General features: G+C 59.2%; 2 protein-coding genes across 2 annotated transcripts; both read right to left on the reverse strand.

Moving 5' to 3' along the window:
* Positions 1-490: 490 nt before the first annotated feature.
* Positions 491-10,216, reverse strand: ZMYND10 (zinc finger MYND-type containing 10). Its single transcript, XM_074550048.1, has 12 exons — positions 10,098-10,216; positions 9,502-9,610; positions 8,845-8,961; positions 7,777-7,830; positions 7,537-7,689; positions 5,571-5,659; positions 5,180-5,280; positions 3,827-3,999; positions 3,417-3,542; positions 1,533-1,654; positions 1,233-1,358; positions 491-768 (listed from the first exon to the last, which is right to left on the reverse strand). The coding sequence occupies exons 1-12, from the start codon at positions 10,190-10,192 to the stop codon at positions 687-689; spliced, it is 1,347 nt and encodes a 448-aa protein (XP_074406149.1). The 5' UTR covers positions 10,193-10,216; the 3' UTR covers positions 491-686.
* A 118-nt stretch (positions 10,217-10,334) lies between these two features.
* On the reverse strand, positions 10,335-14,031 carry NPRL2 (NPR2 like, GATOR1 complex subunit). The gene is made up of 11 exons (XM_074550049.1): positions 13,874-14,031; positions 13,658-13,749; positions 13,022-13,190; positions 12,671-12,779; positions 12,250-12,386; positions 11,879-11,976; positions 11,506-11,542; positions 11,299-11,392; positions 11,107-11,224; positions 10,760-10,902; positions 10,335-10,476 (listed from the first exon to the last, which is right to left on the reverse strand). Exons 1-11 carry the CDS (start codon positions 13,943-13,945, stop codon positions 10,409-10,411), a joined length of 1,137 nt encoding a protein of 378 aa, XP_074406150.1. The 5' UTR covers positions 13,946-14,031; the 3' UTR covers positions 10,335-10,408.
* Between the last annotated feature and the right edge of the window lie 44 nt (positions 14,032-14,075).

Below are 14,075 nucleotides of genomic sequence, written 5' to 3' on the forward strand. Positions count from 1 at the left end.
CGTGGCCAACCTCTCCCAGGTGTGCTCACACCAAGGCTGCAGCCCTTAGGCAGCAGCTGCTGACCAATGAGAGCTGGGGATGCACCCCAAGGCATCCCCACCAGTAAATCCTGTTTACTGGTAATGCTGGTGAGCAGGGGAACAAGCCCTCGGTGCTAACAGCACATTAAGGGAGAGGAAATGGGGTGAATGGTCCCTGCAAGGTGGGAGATGACAAATACCCAAGAAACTCTTTCTCACAGCAAGAGGCTCGTGTAAACCACATCCTCTGCTCCCCACACTGCTCTAACAATGGTAAAAGGCAGCATAGGGGCCTTCTCACTCCCTTCCCTCCCCAGCTGCAGTAAGGTAACCACAACCTTATAGGCTTTTTTGGTTTCTCTGGGATTTCTGTTGTTGCAGAGGGGAAAATGGACACATGCCTCTAACTGTGGAAGGGAGGGGAGGAAGCAGTTTGTTACCTTCAGCTAGGAGAGAAAAAGCAAAAGCCAAGCAGCTGTGGAATGCACAAGGAGTTTTACTGGAGAAGGCAGCACAGTGGGGTGGTGGGAGAGGAGAGGCTGACCCTGCCTGGGGCTGGAGGCAGGCAGAAGGGGCCTTTGCCAGCTTCTTTCCAGCTCTGGGCTGAATGCTGGGGGAATCTGTGCCTCTCTGAGCCATTGGCCAGATGCCAGACGCCTCTTTTCTTACAGGTCATCCACAATCGGCACCTTGGCCATCAGGTCGCAGGCAGGCTTGTGCTTCTGCCAGTGCTGCACCTGGCATGCCCTGCAGAGGGGGAAGCTGCTCTCAGGGCACTGGAGTCACATCCATCCCTGGGGGCAAAGCAGCCAGGGACAAACTCCAGCACACACCCCTCTGGGAGCTGGGGGAGAGCTGATACAGCCCAGCATTAGACCAAGAGGGGGGTGGATGTGGCCCCAGTCCTGGGGGTTAAGAAGGTTTAACACCAGACCTTGCCAGATGGTTCAGGACCAGAGATTTAATTTAGTGCCACCGTCCCAGCTGCCACATCCCAGCCTGTCACCTGCACCCACAGGGTCATGGGTGCTTTCCCACCAAGGTGGGGAGGAGGGAGGCAGCGTCACCGTGGAAAACCCAGCCTGTCACTGCTGCCACTGTGGGCAGAGGCAGCTCAGCACCTCGCAGCTGCAACACAACCCTCACCAGCACCTCCTCCACCAGCAGCCCAGCACATCAGCCTCCCCACAAGACTGGGAGGGCTCCCTTACCGTGAGCAGTACCACTCGTTCCGGCAGCGAGAGCAGCGCTTGGCTGCCTCTGCCCCACACACCCTGCAGCGGGGCTTGTCAGGGGCCAGAGCCTCCAAGATGTCCAGGCTGTAGGTCTGTGCCCACCTGTACAGGCAGAGAGGGGTGAGGCTGCTTACAGGCAACGAGCTGTCCCTGCTGCAACCTGCCACTGAGGGGACATCTCCAGGCAGTGCCATGGACCCCTCTGTGGTCCCAGTGCTGAGCCCCAGCCCTGCTCATGGCCCCACTGGTCACTCTGCACACCTGCCCCAGCCTCACCTGCGCGCCTGCAGCTTCAGCTCCTCATCAGTGGGGCTGAAGGCGTGCTTCACCTGGTGCTTGGCAATGGCCTCCCACTTCCCTGAGTTTTTCTTGAGGATATGGTCCCAGATGACAGGAACCTGGTGGGAGAGGCAGGGCAGGAGGAAGAGGTGCTAACAGCCTGAAAAGGGTGCTGTGGTTTGGGGGGAAGGCAGCCAGGCCTGGGCACAAGAAGCATGGCCCTCCAGGAGGGCAAGCAGAAGCAGAGGTGCTCAGGGTGTGCTTTTGGGTGCATGGAGGGGGCAGATCCACCATCAGCGGGCACTGAGGTGAAACAAGGCCAAACCTTTGGGGTGCAGCTGGGAATGGGTGCTCAGCCTGGAGGCCTGGGCTGCTGAGAAGAAAGCCCTGGGAGCTCAGCACCCTGTGTGAGGCAGTGGTGTGAACCCCGTGCTCCAGGGCCGTTGGTCTGAGCAGATTTTTCCGCTCGTCACTTCCCTGAAGATGAACGAACGGGGAAGGGCTGGACAGCCAGAGGAACATCCCAGCCAAGAGCAGCGTGCCCAGCTCAGCCTCTGGAGGGGACCATGCTGCTTCAAACAGGGCTGCCTTCTCCAGCAGGGTAAAAATAGCCAAGGAAGGGGAGGAGGCTGCTCTGGGAGCAGGCAAATGGAAAAAAGGCCTTTCCTTAGCTTGGCTCAGGAACAAGGAGTGAGTTCAGCACTCTCTGAACACAGCAGGGAGCCCATGTGTGTGCTTCCCACTGCCTGCCCTGGGTTCAGCCCCAGCCTTGGCAGGGGCAGCAGCAGCACTGGCACAAAAGCAGAGCTATGGAGAAGGGCAGCAGCCTGGTGGGGGCTGGAGGAGGTCCCCAGCAGGGCAGCTGCTTGTCACTGGGCCACCAACATGCTGGCAGTCAAGGCATGGGGTGCGAATCCATGTCCACCTCCACCCTGCTGCCATCCCCAGCCCCAACAGCTCAGCTGCCAGTCTGCAGCTTCCCCAGCCCCAGCTCCCAGCCTGGGCCATGCCTCCAGCTCAGCCACAGCACCTCTGACAGGGCACAGCACCCTCCTGCCAGGCCACACAGCCAGCTGGGATGGGGACAGCATGCTCCCACTGGGGACAGTGTGCTCCCATTGGGGACAGCCCAGACAGCCACTGCCCAACAGACCCATCTCCTCCAGGAACTGCTGTGGGAGCCTCTGGCAGTGGGGAAGAGCCTCTGTGCTCCCAGTTCTTCTCAGCAGCCTCTCTGCAGGTCTGCCCCCACACACAGTTTCTCCCCTCAGCTCACAAGAAGGCAGTAGAAACACATTAAAACACTTTTCTCCAGAGATTACCACCACATTAATTAAAACCCCCAAGAACCTCTTGGCTGTTTAAAGACTTCATGGCCCAACTCCCAAAGGCCCAGACACCAGCTGAGACCAGTTTAACTCCAGATTCTATCACCAGATCATGATGTCCCTCTGTACAAGTGTGCCAAGCAGCCTCAGACCAGGGCTGTAAAAGGGGAGGGACTTCCCTGGGGAGTCCAGAATTCAACAGGAAAACACTGATAAATGCTAAATGAAGAGTTAATTATCCAAACAAGCCAGTGCCCATGTCTGCCCCACACAGCTGCCATCCCAGGGGCTCACAGTGACCTGGAGAGCTGTTTATAACCCAGCACTTATGCTTTTAGATATGATTGTTTGGCCACTGCAGGGCAGGACAAGGCTCTGACATCAGCCAAAGGCAGCTTTGCTGGCAATAAGGGTGTAACTGAAATGGGTACTTGGCTGTTTTTCCAGGGCATCATCACTCCAGGGCTGAACTTGGTGCAAGAAAAAAAGGGTAGGGAGCCATCAGGCTTAATCTAGAGCTTAATCCAGAGGTGAGGGAAAAGCCACAGGATACCTGCTCCAGGATGAGATCCTTTTTGGGAGGAGCAGGGTCTGTCACTGCGAGGTAACTCAGAAATCTCTGCATCTCCACCAGGTTGGGCAGCTGGTCAATGAGGACATCTGTCAGGAATGCACGGAGCTGCGGCCATAGAGGGAGTCAAAAGTGAAAGGAGAGGGGTCAGAACTAGGGAGTGAGAGCTGGGGATGCAGCAGGGCAAGAGCAGGGATGTGAGGGGCGGGGGCAGATACACCAATGGGGGTCTCACGAGGTGCACTCACACACACAAACTTTGCTGCTGCTGCTAAAGAGACAGACCTGCTGTTCCACCCACCACTGGCTCCTGGAGCCCTCAGTGAGGATGGGCACAGACATCTGGGGGTGCCCAGTGCTGGCCAGGCCCCCCAGGTGCTGCAGGGTCCTACCTTGAGGAGCTGGCTCTTGTTGAAGCCGTCGCAGCGGTATTTGCGCTGGCACTCGGGGCTGAGCAGCAGGTTCAGCAGGGCAAGCCACACCTGCCCATCCAGCTTGGTCATCTTCCCCTGCTCCTCAGGGGGCACCACGTGCCACATGCCATTCTCAAACTTCTTCAGCTTGCCTGAGGCACAGAAGGACAGGGAGACACAGTGCTGCCTGGGGGGAGACAGCTCAGAAGGGGGGATGCTGGCCTGTGCTCCCTGCCTCAATTTCCCCACCCTTTGCTCCACACAGCAGCCTACTTGGTACTGAGGCAAAATATTAGAGAACATGAAAAGCAGAAAAGACATGTATTAAACCAATATTGCTGTGGCAGGAGCAAAAGATCCCTGAGACATCTCCCTCTGTACTTGGCCAGGAATGTGGAGCACTAGTGGGCAACACAACAGAGTGGGTGGAGAGACCCATTTTGGGGTACCAGCATGGCCACTCTTCTCGAGTTTCCTCTGCCAGGCAAAGCCAGAAGCAGCATGACTACAACAGAGATGACAAAACAAGCTCCAACAGCTACTGTGTGACTCTAGGGGATGGAGCAGGATGTGACCCTGCATCTGCACAGCCTGGAAATGCCTTTGTGCTCTTCTCTTTGCAGCCCCTCCCTCAGGGCCGTGATCAAAGCTCCCTCTCACAGCCCCAGCACACAGGCAGGGAGCAGGGATGTGTTTGTGGCTGCAGGAAGGAGGAAAGCTCCTGCAGCCAGCTGGGCTGCTCTGGGCAGGCACAGCCCCGTGCTCCCTGCAGCTCTTCCTGCCCTGCCCAAGCGGTTCCCACAGCCCAGGGAGGCAGGAGCAGCCTGGGGGACTCTGGGGGCCGTGCTTGGCTGCAGAGCTGGAGCACCATGGCCAATGGGCACAGCCTGACCAGGGGCCTTCGGCAAGAGTGAAGCACAGGGACCAGCAGCACAATCAGGGCAATGTTTGCTGCCTGGGGGGGGACCATGTCTGGCTCTAGGGAGTGCTGCCCCAAAAGGTGCAGAGAAGCTGGGACAGGCACTCTGGTGTTTCTGTGTGCAGAACACTCCTCAGAGGAGCACGTGGGGCTGGCTGAGGTGCTACGCTCCAGTGCTGGCTGTGATCACTCAGAGACCCAGCCCTGTGTGAGGATCAGCCTTTGTTTGGGAGCACTGCCGGGTCCCCAGCCCAGCTGTGCTGCAGCTGCTCGGAGCTGAACAGCTCCAGGAGGGAGCACTGAGGAGCTGGAGGGAGGGCAGAGGGGGAACAGCTCTGCAGGGGCTCCCACAGCAGATCCCAGGGGATGCACATCCAGCACAGCGTCCCAAAGACCAGGGGCATGATCCATACCTGCTTCCCAGCAGCTCCAGGGGCAGTGCTCCACCAGCTCAACAAGGAGGCAGGGCAGGTTGTGCGTGTTCAGCATTCGTGTCAGGGCACTCAGGGGCAGACTGGAGATTTGACAGAAAGGGAGAAATGGCACTCACAGATTAATGCCAGAATTTGTATCTACAAAAGCTTCCTGAGGCAGCTGGGAGAGGAAGGAGAGGAACAATGATCTGAGTTCCCAGGAGCAGCATGGAGCAGGGTGGATTGCTGCTGTGTTTCCTCCCAGAGCACAGTGCCACTGCCACTGTGGACACAGCCAGCTGCTGAAGGGGGTCCAGGAACCTGCTGTGGCCCCACAGGAATCCCATCCACAGAGCTGGGCACATCCTCTGCTGCTGCTCCCAGGCCCTACCTGTCCAGATGGTCAGTGATGAAGCGCAGCACGGACAGGGCCTTCAGGGAAATCTCAAACTCCATCACCTCTGCCTGCTTCTGCAGCTCCTGTGGAGGGACAGCAGCAGCCTTGGTTGGGATTTCAGGGCCCATTTCCCAGGAGCTACAGAGAGACAGGCTGTTGATTGCACTGGTAATCACAGTCTGGCTAGGAAAACAGAGGCCTGAAAAAGTTTCTTGTCTCCACTGTGCCAGCACCGCCTGTTTGCCAGCACAGCCACAGAAGTGCTTGCAGCCTGCAGTTGCTCTTCCCTCATGTCCCTGTCCCTAACAGGTTGTGGGTGGCTACTGACTGCAGTGCTCCTGTGCTACTGACTGCAAGAACCCCCTGAAAGAGGATGGCCCCAAATTTTGTCTCTCTCCCTTTCTGGGACCATCTTGTGGCCCATGGCCCTGCAGAGACATGTGAGGGTTGAAGGAGAGAGGAGCTGCATGATCAGCAGAGGAACCAGAGGAGGAGGAAGAGGAAGGAGAAGCTTGGCCCTGCTGCAGCTGCAGTCCTGCATCCACCCCTCCTGGATGTGCCTCTTCCCTCCAGCTTGGGAACAGCCAACTCAAATATCTGCTGTGGTTATCCCAGCCCCCAGCTGTGCCATGCTCTGCAGGCACCCAAGTCCTTCCCTTCCCCTCAGCCCCATCAGCCTGAGCACTCTGGCTCAGCCTCTCTGAGACCAGGGCAGGCCCATTCTCAGAGGTGCCAAATCCTTTTCCCTGGCTCAGGCAGAGCTTCTCTCAGTCCCAGATGCAGCTCACACTTGGTGCGCAGAGCTCTGACCTCAGCTTCCTGTATTTCTCCAAAAAGCCACTGCAGGAGTTGCTGTCCAGATTTCTGTGGGCAGCAGCTCTGTGCTCCCTGTGCTGGTGCCCCACAGTTACTAAGAGAGCCTTGTGGGCTCTTCCCTGCCTCCTCCCTCCCCAAACTGCCCTAGTGAGGTTTGTCCCACAGCTCCTCCTTGTATCCAGACCTCGTCTCTGCTGCCTTGAGACAGGGACTGCCTTTTGTCAAGTGGACAACAGAACAGAGGTTACCACCATACACAGCTCCAAAGGACAACAGGCTCCACAGCCCAGGAGATGGCAGGAACAGCTTTTTCACAGGGGTTATTGTACACAGGGTCAGGAGAGGCTGGAATGAATCAGAGGAAACCAGGCTCTCTGGAAGATGAGTGCTTTTGAGAGTCCTATTGGCTAGAAAAGGCCTGGGTTTTTGTGTTCGTGTCAAAAGCAGTAACAGAGGCACCCCTTTCCCCTCCCCAGCTGGGAAAACATTTCCTGGAAAACATCCCTATTGTGCTCCACATCCCTCCACTTCCTTCCCTTTTCTGAGAGAGAAGTATGTGCTTGGGCAGCAAGCCAAGGGATGGAGGGGAGGTCCAGGCTCTGCCTTTAGCCCTGCTCTCCCAGACACTCCTCCTACTGTGCAGCTCCAGGTGCAGAGGAGCACCAGAGGCAAAGGCAGCTCCTGCTCTGGGAAGGGGTGTGTGTGCCAGCCTGGGAATAGCTGGCTGGGAAAGCTCTGGGATTGAGGAGGTGTTTCTCAGGGAATAAAGGAAGCTGGGGGAAGGACATGAGGACAATTCCTGGTTGTTAAAAGAACTCTCTCATGGTTAACCTGGCAGGCTGTACTGGCAGCCTGACCCGGGGTGGCTTCCCAAACTTCAGGGAGAGATATCCACACAGCTTCCAAGAGCAACAGCAAATGGCCAAACCCCTCTACTGAATATTTTGCCCATCAGCTCCCCAGCATGTCCTGCAGGAAGCCTTAGGCTGGCACTAGCAGCAGGCAGGGCAGGATGGAGGGGGGTGGATGCAGCCACAGGCACAGAGAAGCACCAGACACACCCCGAGGTGGGCAGGAGGTGCCAGGGCTGCCACCCATGGAAAGGCCTCCCTGTGCCCAGGGAACTCCAGGGCTTTCTCCTGACCTGCATGGACGAGGGGCTGGCCAGAGGCTCAGCAGGGAGCCCTGCTGAGGTCGCTGCTGGGGCCGTGGTGCTCCGAGCTGCCAGCAGGGTCAGCTTGCGGTGGCAGTAATCGATCAGGTCCAGGATGCTGTCCTCGGCTGACTCGCAGATCTCCTGCACAGCCACAAGGGGCTCACACAGCTCAGTCCCCGCTGTGTTCCACCCCAGAGGCTTCCCAGCTGGGAAAGCTGAACCTCTCACCTTGTGAAAGAACACCGTCTCCAGGAGGTTGATGATGGAGGCTTCGTGGTGCAGCTGTGGGAGGAGAATGGCAACAGTGAGTGACAGTGGAGCAGCACTGGGACAGGGAAAAGGGCTCTTCTGAGAAGCTGCTTATGTAGCTGTGGCCAAAGAGAAAAACACAAGTGATGCAACCTTCAAAACAGCTCCAGTTCATGCAGTTCATGTTGATATTTATGCTGACATGCCTGTGACACTCCAACATGCCAATGGAGGGCCACACTTCCCAGCAGGCAGGGCTCAGCCAGTGCTGCAGGGGCAGGACAGCCACCGCCCTCAGGCAAGCTGCAGCTCTGGCACAGAACAGAGCCAGTGCCTGAGCTGGGACAGTGCTCTGCAGGGCTGTGCTCCTGCAGGCCCTGGGACTGGGGCACACAGCCCTGTCCAGGACTGGGAGCTATGGGACAGCTGCCCTGAGGCAATTGGCTGCTCAGGGAAAACACCACCTTGCCCCTGCAGGGTGTTACTCTGGACTGAAAATGGGTTAAAACCTTCAAGCCTCAGGCAGATGTTCCTTAGCTCAAGGGCTGCATCCCACTGCAAGGAAGCCCAGATCTGGAGATCACTCCCTTGCCAAGAATGGCCCAAGGGACCACTGGTCCCAGGAGCTCAGTAATAAAAAGCCACATTTTTGTTAGCCCAGAGGCACATAACACTGGAGAGCCTCTGGCTAGAGAAAAACAGTTCTCAGAGGGGGAAAAACACCTCAGGGAGCAGGGGCAGCACTGGGAGCCACAGCCAGGAGCACAGCTACCTCAGGAATGGCTTTTGCTGCACACAGCAGCCCCTGCAAGCCCCAGTGTGGGATTAGAGAGGAGACAGCTCTCCACAAAGCCAAGCTGCCCTGGGAGTGAGTCCCTGTCCCTCCTGGGGCAAGGCCATGGGCTTGTATGGGTTTTGGGAAACCAGGCCCTTCCCACTGTATCCAACTGCCCACCTCAGCCCCGAGACCTTCAGGGTGACATTTCTTTTCCAGCAGAGCTGTGCTTGCCCCATTTGCAGGCTGGTTCCCAGCACCCCTGTACTCACCACCACGTAGATGGGGAAGGTGCTTCTCGGCTTGAAGTCCTGCAGCCGGCACAGCACTGGGAAGACCTTGTGCTTCCAGATCTCCACAGAGATCAGCTCCCCAATGAGAACAGGAATCTAGACAGGGAAGGGATGGGGAAGTGAGGCCTTTCAGACCAGGGCTGCAGGGGGAACCCGTTTGCTGCTCATGGTCAGCCCCACTGGAGTCACCCAAGGAGGAGGGTGGCCCTGGGGCACAGTCTGAACTCTTCCAGCTCAGCAGCCAGCAGCTCCTCAGGGCAGGGGACAGCTCCTGGGGCTGCAGAGGGGAAGGTGACCCCAAGGAGCTGGCCAGGTCCAGGCAACCTCACAGCCTGAGGGGTCTCAGTCCCCCTCAGGCACAGGGCAGAGATCCGCAACTGGAGGGACCAGTGCATCAAGGAGACCAAAACAACCTCCAAGAGAGAAAACAGACACCAGCAAGTAGAAATACCACAGCTTGACCTTTAATTTTTTTTAAAAAACCAAACTGGCACACCACCAGTCAAATGTCTTTTCCAAAGACACAACAGATTATTCAGCATTTTATTCCAAAATTGCACACACTGCAAACAGGGTGAGCCCAGCTGGAGGCTGAGGACCAGCATAGGGATCACTTCTGCACCCAGGGAGGCTCACCTTGGCATGGCTGACCAGCAGCTCGGTGAGGAGCTGCTCCTGGCCCGCTGAGGCGCTCAGGATGCCGTGCATGTTGAGCTTCTCCACGTACTCGTGCTGCCGAAGCCATCTGGGGGGCAGCCAGCGGGACACCAGTGCCACAGAGCTCTGGGGGCTGCCCTGCGAGGGTCCCTCAGGCAGGGAACCTGCTCTGTAACCCCACACTGTGCGCTGAGCTCCCCTGGACAGCCCTGCTGCCCCCAGAGCACCCGCTGTCAGTGGGGACAGCACAGACCCAGGGGGAGCCCCTCCATCACCCCCACCCTCACAGACACCCAGAGCTGGGACCTCTCCTCGCCCTGGGCCCTCCAATCTCCCCCAGTCCTTCCAGGAATTCTCCAGAACTGCAGCCCCTTTTCTCACCCCACGTCAGAACCAGGACTCCTCCTGTCTACCCAAAACCTTCTGGGAACCTCCCTTACCCCACTGTGACCCCTGGAGAGGCCCCAAACTGGGCCCCCTCCTGTGCTCCCAAAGCCCTGAAGGAGACCCCCCACATTTAAAGTCCCTCTTTCATGTTCTCCCCCTACAAACACCCCACGGCCGCGTCCCCGCACCCCTGCCCGCCGATGTCGCGCAGCTCGGAGCCCTGCAGGGCTCGCACCAGCGCCTCGGCCTCGGCGGGCGGCAGCGGCCCGGGCACGGCGGCCATGGCGTGCGGGTCGCTGTGGCAACGGCGCCGCCAACAGCGCCCCCTGGCGGCGCGGAGGACTCGGGGGTGGGCCGGCGGCAGCGGAGCGGGGTGGGCTGTGCTCCCCCTGGCGGCGCGGAGGAGCGGCCGCGGCCGGCGGGGACACGTGGCGGGGACAGCGGGAGACACAGCGGGGACGCGTGAGGGGACACAGCTCTAGAGAGGGCTATCAGTGTGTCACTTCCAGCACACGATGATGTTGGGGTCGTTCTCCAGGCGCTCATCCAGCTCCTTGTAACTCATGCCTGGGGAGTAAGACAGTGGGGTGTTAGCAGGGTGTCAGTGGGGTGCCCAGAAGCAGTGTCAGAGGCTGGGTGGGGTCCCCAAGCCCTGCCCCTGGCAACATGGGCTTGGCAGCCTGGCTTGGAAAAGAGCCTGGCCCACAGTCCCGTCTCCCTGCAGCCTGAAGGCTCCCAAAGGGGCAAGAACCCAGGGCCGGTGCCCGGCTGTGGGCAGGCAGATATGCCCATGTCTCCCAGCAGCCCTGGGGCGCACACACACGGAGCAGAGGATCCTGTGGATCCATACCAGTCTTGCAGCAGATCTCGTCGTAGCTGTGGCAGCCCGTGTACAGCCGGGCGGGGTGGCTGCGCTCATCCCGGGCCACCTTGACCGGGTATTTCTGCAGCCGACGGATCAGGCCCTTCATCAAACCAAACTGGATCAGCCTCCTAGGGATGACAAGCAAAGAGATGGGACCACAATCCCCAAGGTGCCAAATGGCCCAGCTGCCCACATTCTCTTCTGTTCCACATGCCCCACCACTGCCTCACAGTTCCTACCCTACAGACACAGGTTTGAGTACTTCCTACTCACTGTCTCTGCCACCCCCAGTGCCACCACTGCCCTCAGGGTGTGATCAGGAGGGCTCTGACCTCTCATCCACCCTCTGGAGCTGCAGGGTGTAGCGGGAGATGAGGTCTCGCACAGTGGTGCCAGGGCTCAGCCCGCAGTACAGCTGGAAGACATCCCTGAGGCTGGCTCGCTTGTGCCCTGCAAGGACAAGCCACCACTCAGCTGCCCTGTCCCCCTGCCTGGGCCAGCATCCCCAGGTAGCGTCACTGTACCTTGTTTGGTGACATAAGACAGACACTCTTCCTGGAGACACTTGTCATCCACCAGGTCCTGGACCTTGGGTGTGGTGCAGTAGACGTTGGAGTACTGGAGGGTGATGGAAAAGCAGCTCTGCTCAGCTGCAGCTCTGACAGACAGGCCTGGCCCACCCCAACCCTGCTGCTGCCCAACTCCCCTCACAGCCCCATGGCCTGACCCACCTGGAGGATGGAGACGAGAGTGACGACCCCATAGTACCTGCAGAGGGACAGGGAAGGGTGAGAGGAGCCTGTGGCAGCCCCCATCTCCCTGGGCTGGGCAGTCCTGCATGGGGGGTACTCACAGCAGGTTCTGCACAGGGGGGCACTCACTCACAGCAGGCCCTGCACGGGGGGCACTCACTCACAGCAGGCCCTGCACGGGGGGCACTCACTCACAGCAGGTTCTGCACAGGGGGGCACTCACTCACAGCAGGCCCTGCATGGGGGGCACTCACTCACAGCAGGTTCTGCACAGGGGGGCACTCACTCACAGCAGGCCCTGCATGGGGGGCACTCACTCACAGCAGGTTCTGCACGGGGGGCACTCACTCACAGCAGGTTCTGCACGGCGATGCGCACCAGGTTCAGCTCCACATCAGCCTCAGCTGAAATCTTCTGGACGTGCCGGAATCCATCGATGTAGGGCAGGATCTGGGAGGGAGAGGCAGGAGGGAAAGGGCAGAGAGCACTGAGGCATCAGCCTGAAGCAAAAGCAGCTCTCCTGGATCTGGGGACAGCTGGGATGGGCAGGCTGCATTCCCAGGTGTGCTTTATCCTTGTGCTGGTGAATGATTTGCTCACAGGCTCAAGCACAAAGCCAAGGGCAGCACCAAACTGTGCTCATAAATGTGGGGATCTCCAGGACAGCCCAACTCCCCTGAGGGTCTGGAAACAGATCCCCATCAAAGTGTTAATCACACAGACCTGCTGCGTGGTGAGATCCCACTGGGAGTTGAAGAAGTCATCCTTGTCCTGGGTGAAGACAGGGACATCATACTCCTGCACAATGGGGGGGTCTGGCCGCTGCTCAATCACCTTCAGGTGGATGGTGTTGGACTCATCTGCCCGGAAAAAGGGGAAGGCTCAGTCTCTGTGCAAAACAGTGCTCCCTCAGGAGCCTGCAACCATCAACCCCAGCGCACCTCAATGGCGCACACAACAAGGTGTTTGCAGCCCATAACCCCATCCCACCCCATCCCTTGGAGCCAGTTAGGGTAAGGCTGGCTCAGACACCCCCAGATCCAAGCACAGACAGGCAGAAAGCTGCAGGGAGCAGCACAGGCAGAGCCAACCTGGGCAGGGAATGGCCCAGTTGTCTCCCAGCATGGCCCTGTCCTCAACGTACCTATGGGCAGGGTACACTTCCCTTTGGCATTCAGCTCCTCCAGCAGGATGGTCATGATGGGAACCAGCTTCTGTTTACTCTCCTCGTTGGAGATGAATCCACTTTCCAGCTGAAGAGAGCAGAAAGTCAAGTCAGCTGCTCCCCACAGAATTACTGGCTACAGCAGCCCAGATCCTGCTCCCCTTTAGAACTGATCTGATCTGTAGGAAAGCAGCAGCACAATCCCCTCCTCACTGTAAGACCAGCCCTGTCCCAGCAATGCCCAGCGGCGCCCACGTGCCCCAGGACCCTGCAGAGGTGCCCACGCTCTGTGGGTGGGTGGGGAGGCAGCCTGGCCCTGCCCAGCCTCACCTCGAGGGTGGTGAGGTACCCAGCCAGCTTCTTCACGATGGGCTCCAGCGCGCAGGCCTTGGCTCTGGCATCGCACACGAAGCCCAGGTTGAAGAGCAGAGCGTTCCTGCTGTACTTCTTGTGCTCGATGCACACGGGGCAGCCGATCAGCTTCTTCTCCATGGCCGTCCTGTGGGGACACCTGTGACCTGCACCTGCGCCCTCAGGCAGCCTCCAGTCCCCCACAGGGAGGGCTCCCAGCCAGCTCTGCAGGTAGGGGCTTCTTTATATTGCAGGAAAAATGGTGCCTAAGCCCTCATGCCCAGAGTGCAAATCACAGTCTGAAGGGGGAGTGGGGAGGAAAAGAGTCCTCAGAAGAGGAAACAGTTTGCTTTGGAAAGCAGCACAGCCCTCCTGACTGGTCTGACTTTCCTGCATTTAAGGCTGGCGTAGCAGCAGATGCAGCACCAGCCACTCCAAATGTAACCGACCACCCTGTGCAGGGCTACCTGGGACACCGCAGGAGCCCAGCGCTGGCAGTGCCACAGCACCGAGCTGCGCTCCGCACCGAGCTGAGCTCCCCCCTGAGCAGTGTCCCGCACCGGGCCGGCCGGGACAGCGGCTCCGGGGCAGGGACGGGGCTCTGCCCGCACTCACACGGTGATCAGCTTGTTCTGCAGCTCGGGCTTGGTGATCACGTACACCTGGATGGTGTCAAACAGCTCCCGGGAGATGAAGTCCTCGGGGACCTGCGGTGGCACAGGAGGCTCCGTTCCAGCCAAGCGCGTCCCGCTCCGGGGAGAGCCCACCACCCCTGTCCCTGTGCTCCCTTCCCCGACAGTCCAGTCCCAGCCCCCGCCGCGGACCCCGCACCTGGTAGGTGATTTTGGGCCCGAGAGTGGGATGGAACTCGCTGAAGAACACGCACTCGATGCGGCCACCCATGGCGGGACGCGAGCGGCCGAGCCCGGCCTAGCCCCGCCGGCCACCGTAGTACCGCTCCCGCGGAGTCACAGGGCTGCGCGGGGGGCGGGCCCTCATATTGAGCGACAGCACTTCCCGCCATTCAGAGCGG

The sequence above is a fragment of the Zonotrichia albicollis genome, chromosome 12 (assembly GCF_047830755.1).
Source record: "Zonotrichia albicollis isolate bZonAlb1 chromosome 12, bZonAlb1.hap1, whole genome shotgun sequence".
Lineage (NCBI taxonomy): Eukaryota > Metazoa > Chordata > Aves > Passeriformes > Passerellidae > Zonotrichia > Zonotrichia albicollis.

Excerpts from the sequence above, each read along its gene's own strand:
- NPRL2 (XM_074550049.1), bottom strand. The coding sequence starts at position 13,945 with ATGGGTGGCCGCATCGAGTGCGTGTTCTTCAGCGAGTTCCATCCCACT. Across the intron at positions 11,393-11,505 it reads CTCTCGTCTCCATCCTCCAG|TACTCCAACGTCTACTGCAC; the intron begins GTGGGTCAGGCC and ends ATCACCCTCCAG. Across the intron at positions 10,903-11,106 it reads CTCCAGAGGGTGGATGAGAG|GAGGCTGATCCAGTTTGGTT; the intron begins GTCAGAGCCCTC and ends TGTCATCCCTAG.
- ZMYND10 (XM_074550048.1), bottom strand. The coding sequence starts at position 10,192 with ATGGCCGCCGTGCCCGGGCCGCTGCCGCCCGCCGAGGCCGAGGCGCTG. Across the intron at positions 8,962-9,501 it reads TGCTGGTCAGCCATGCCAAG|ATTCCTGTTCTCATTGGGGA; the intron begins GTGAGCCTCCCT and ends TTCCCTGTCTAG. Across the intron at positions 1,359-1,532 it reads CTGAAGCTGCAGGCGCGCAG|GTGGGCACAGACCTACAGCC; the intron begins GTGAGGCTGGGG and ends CTGCCTGTACAG.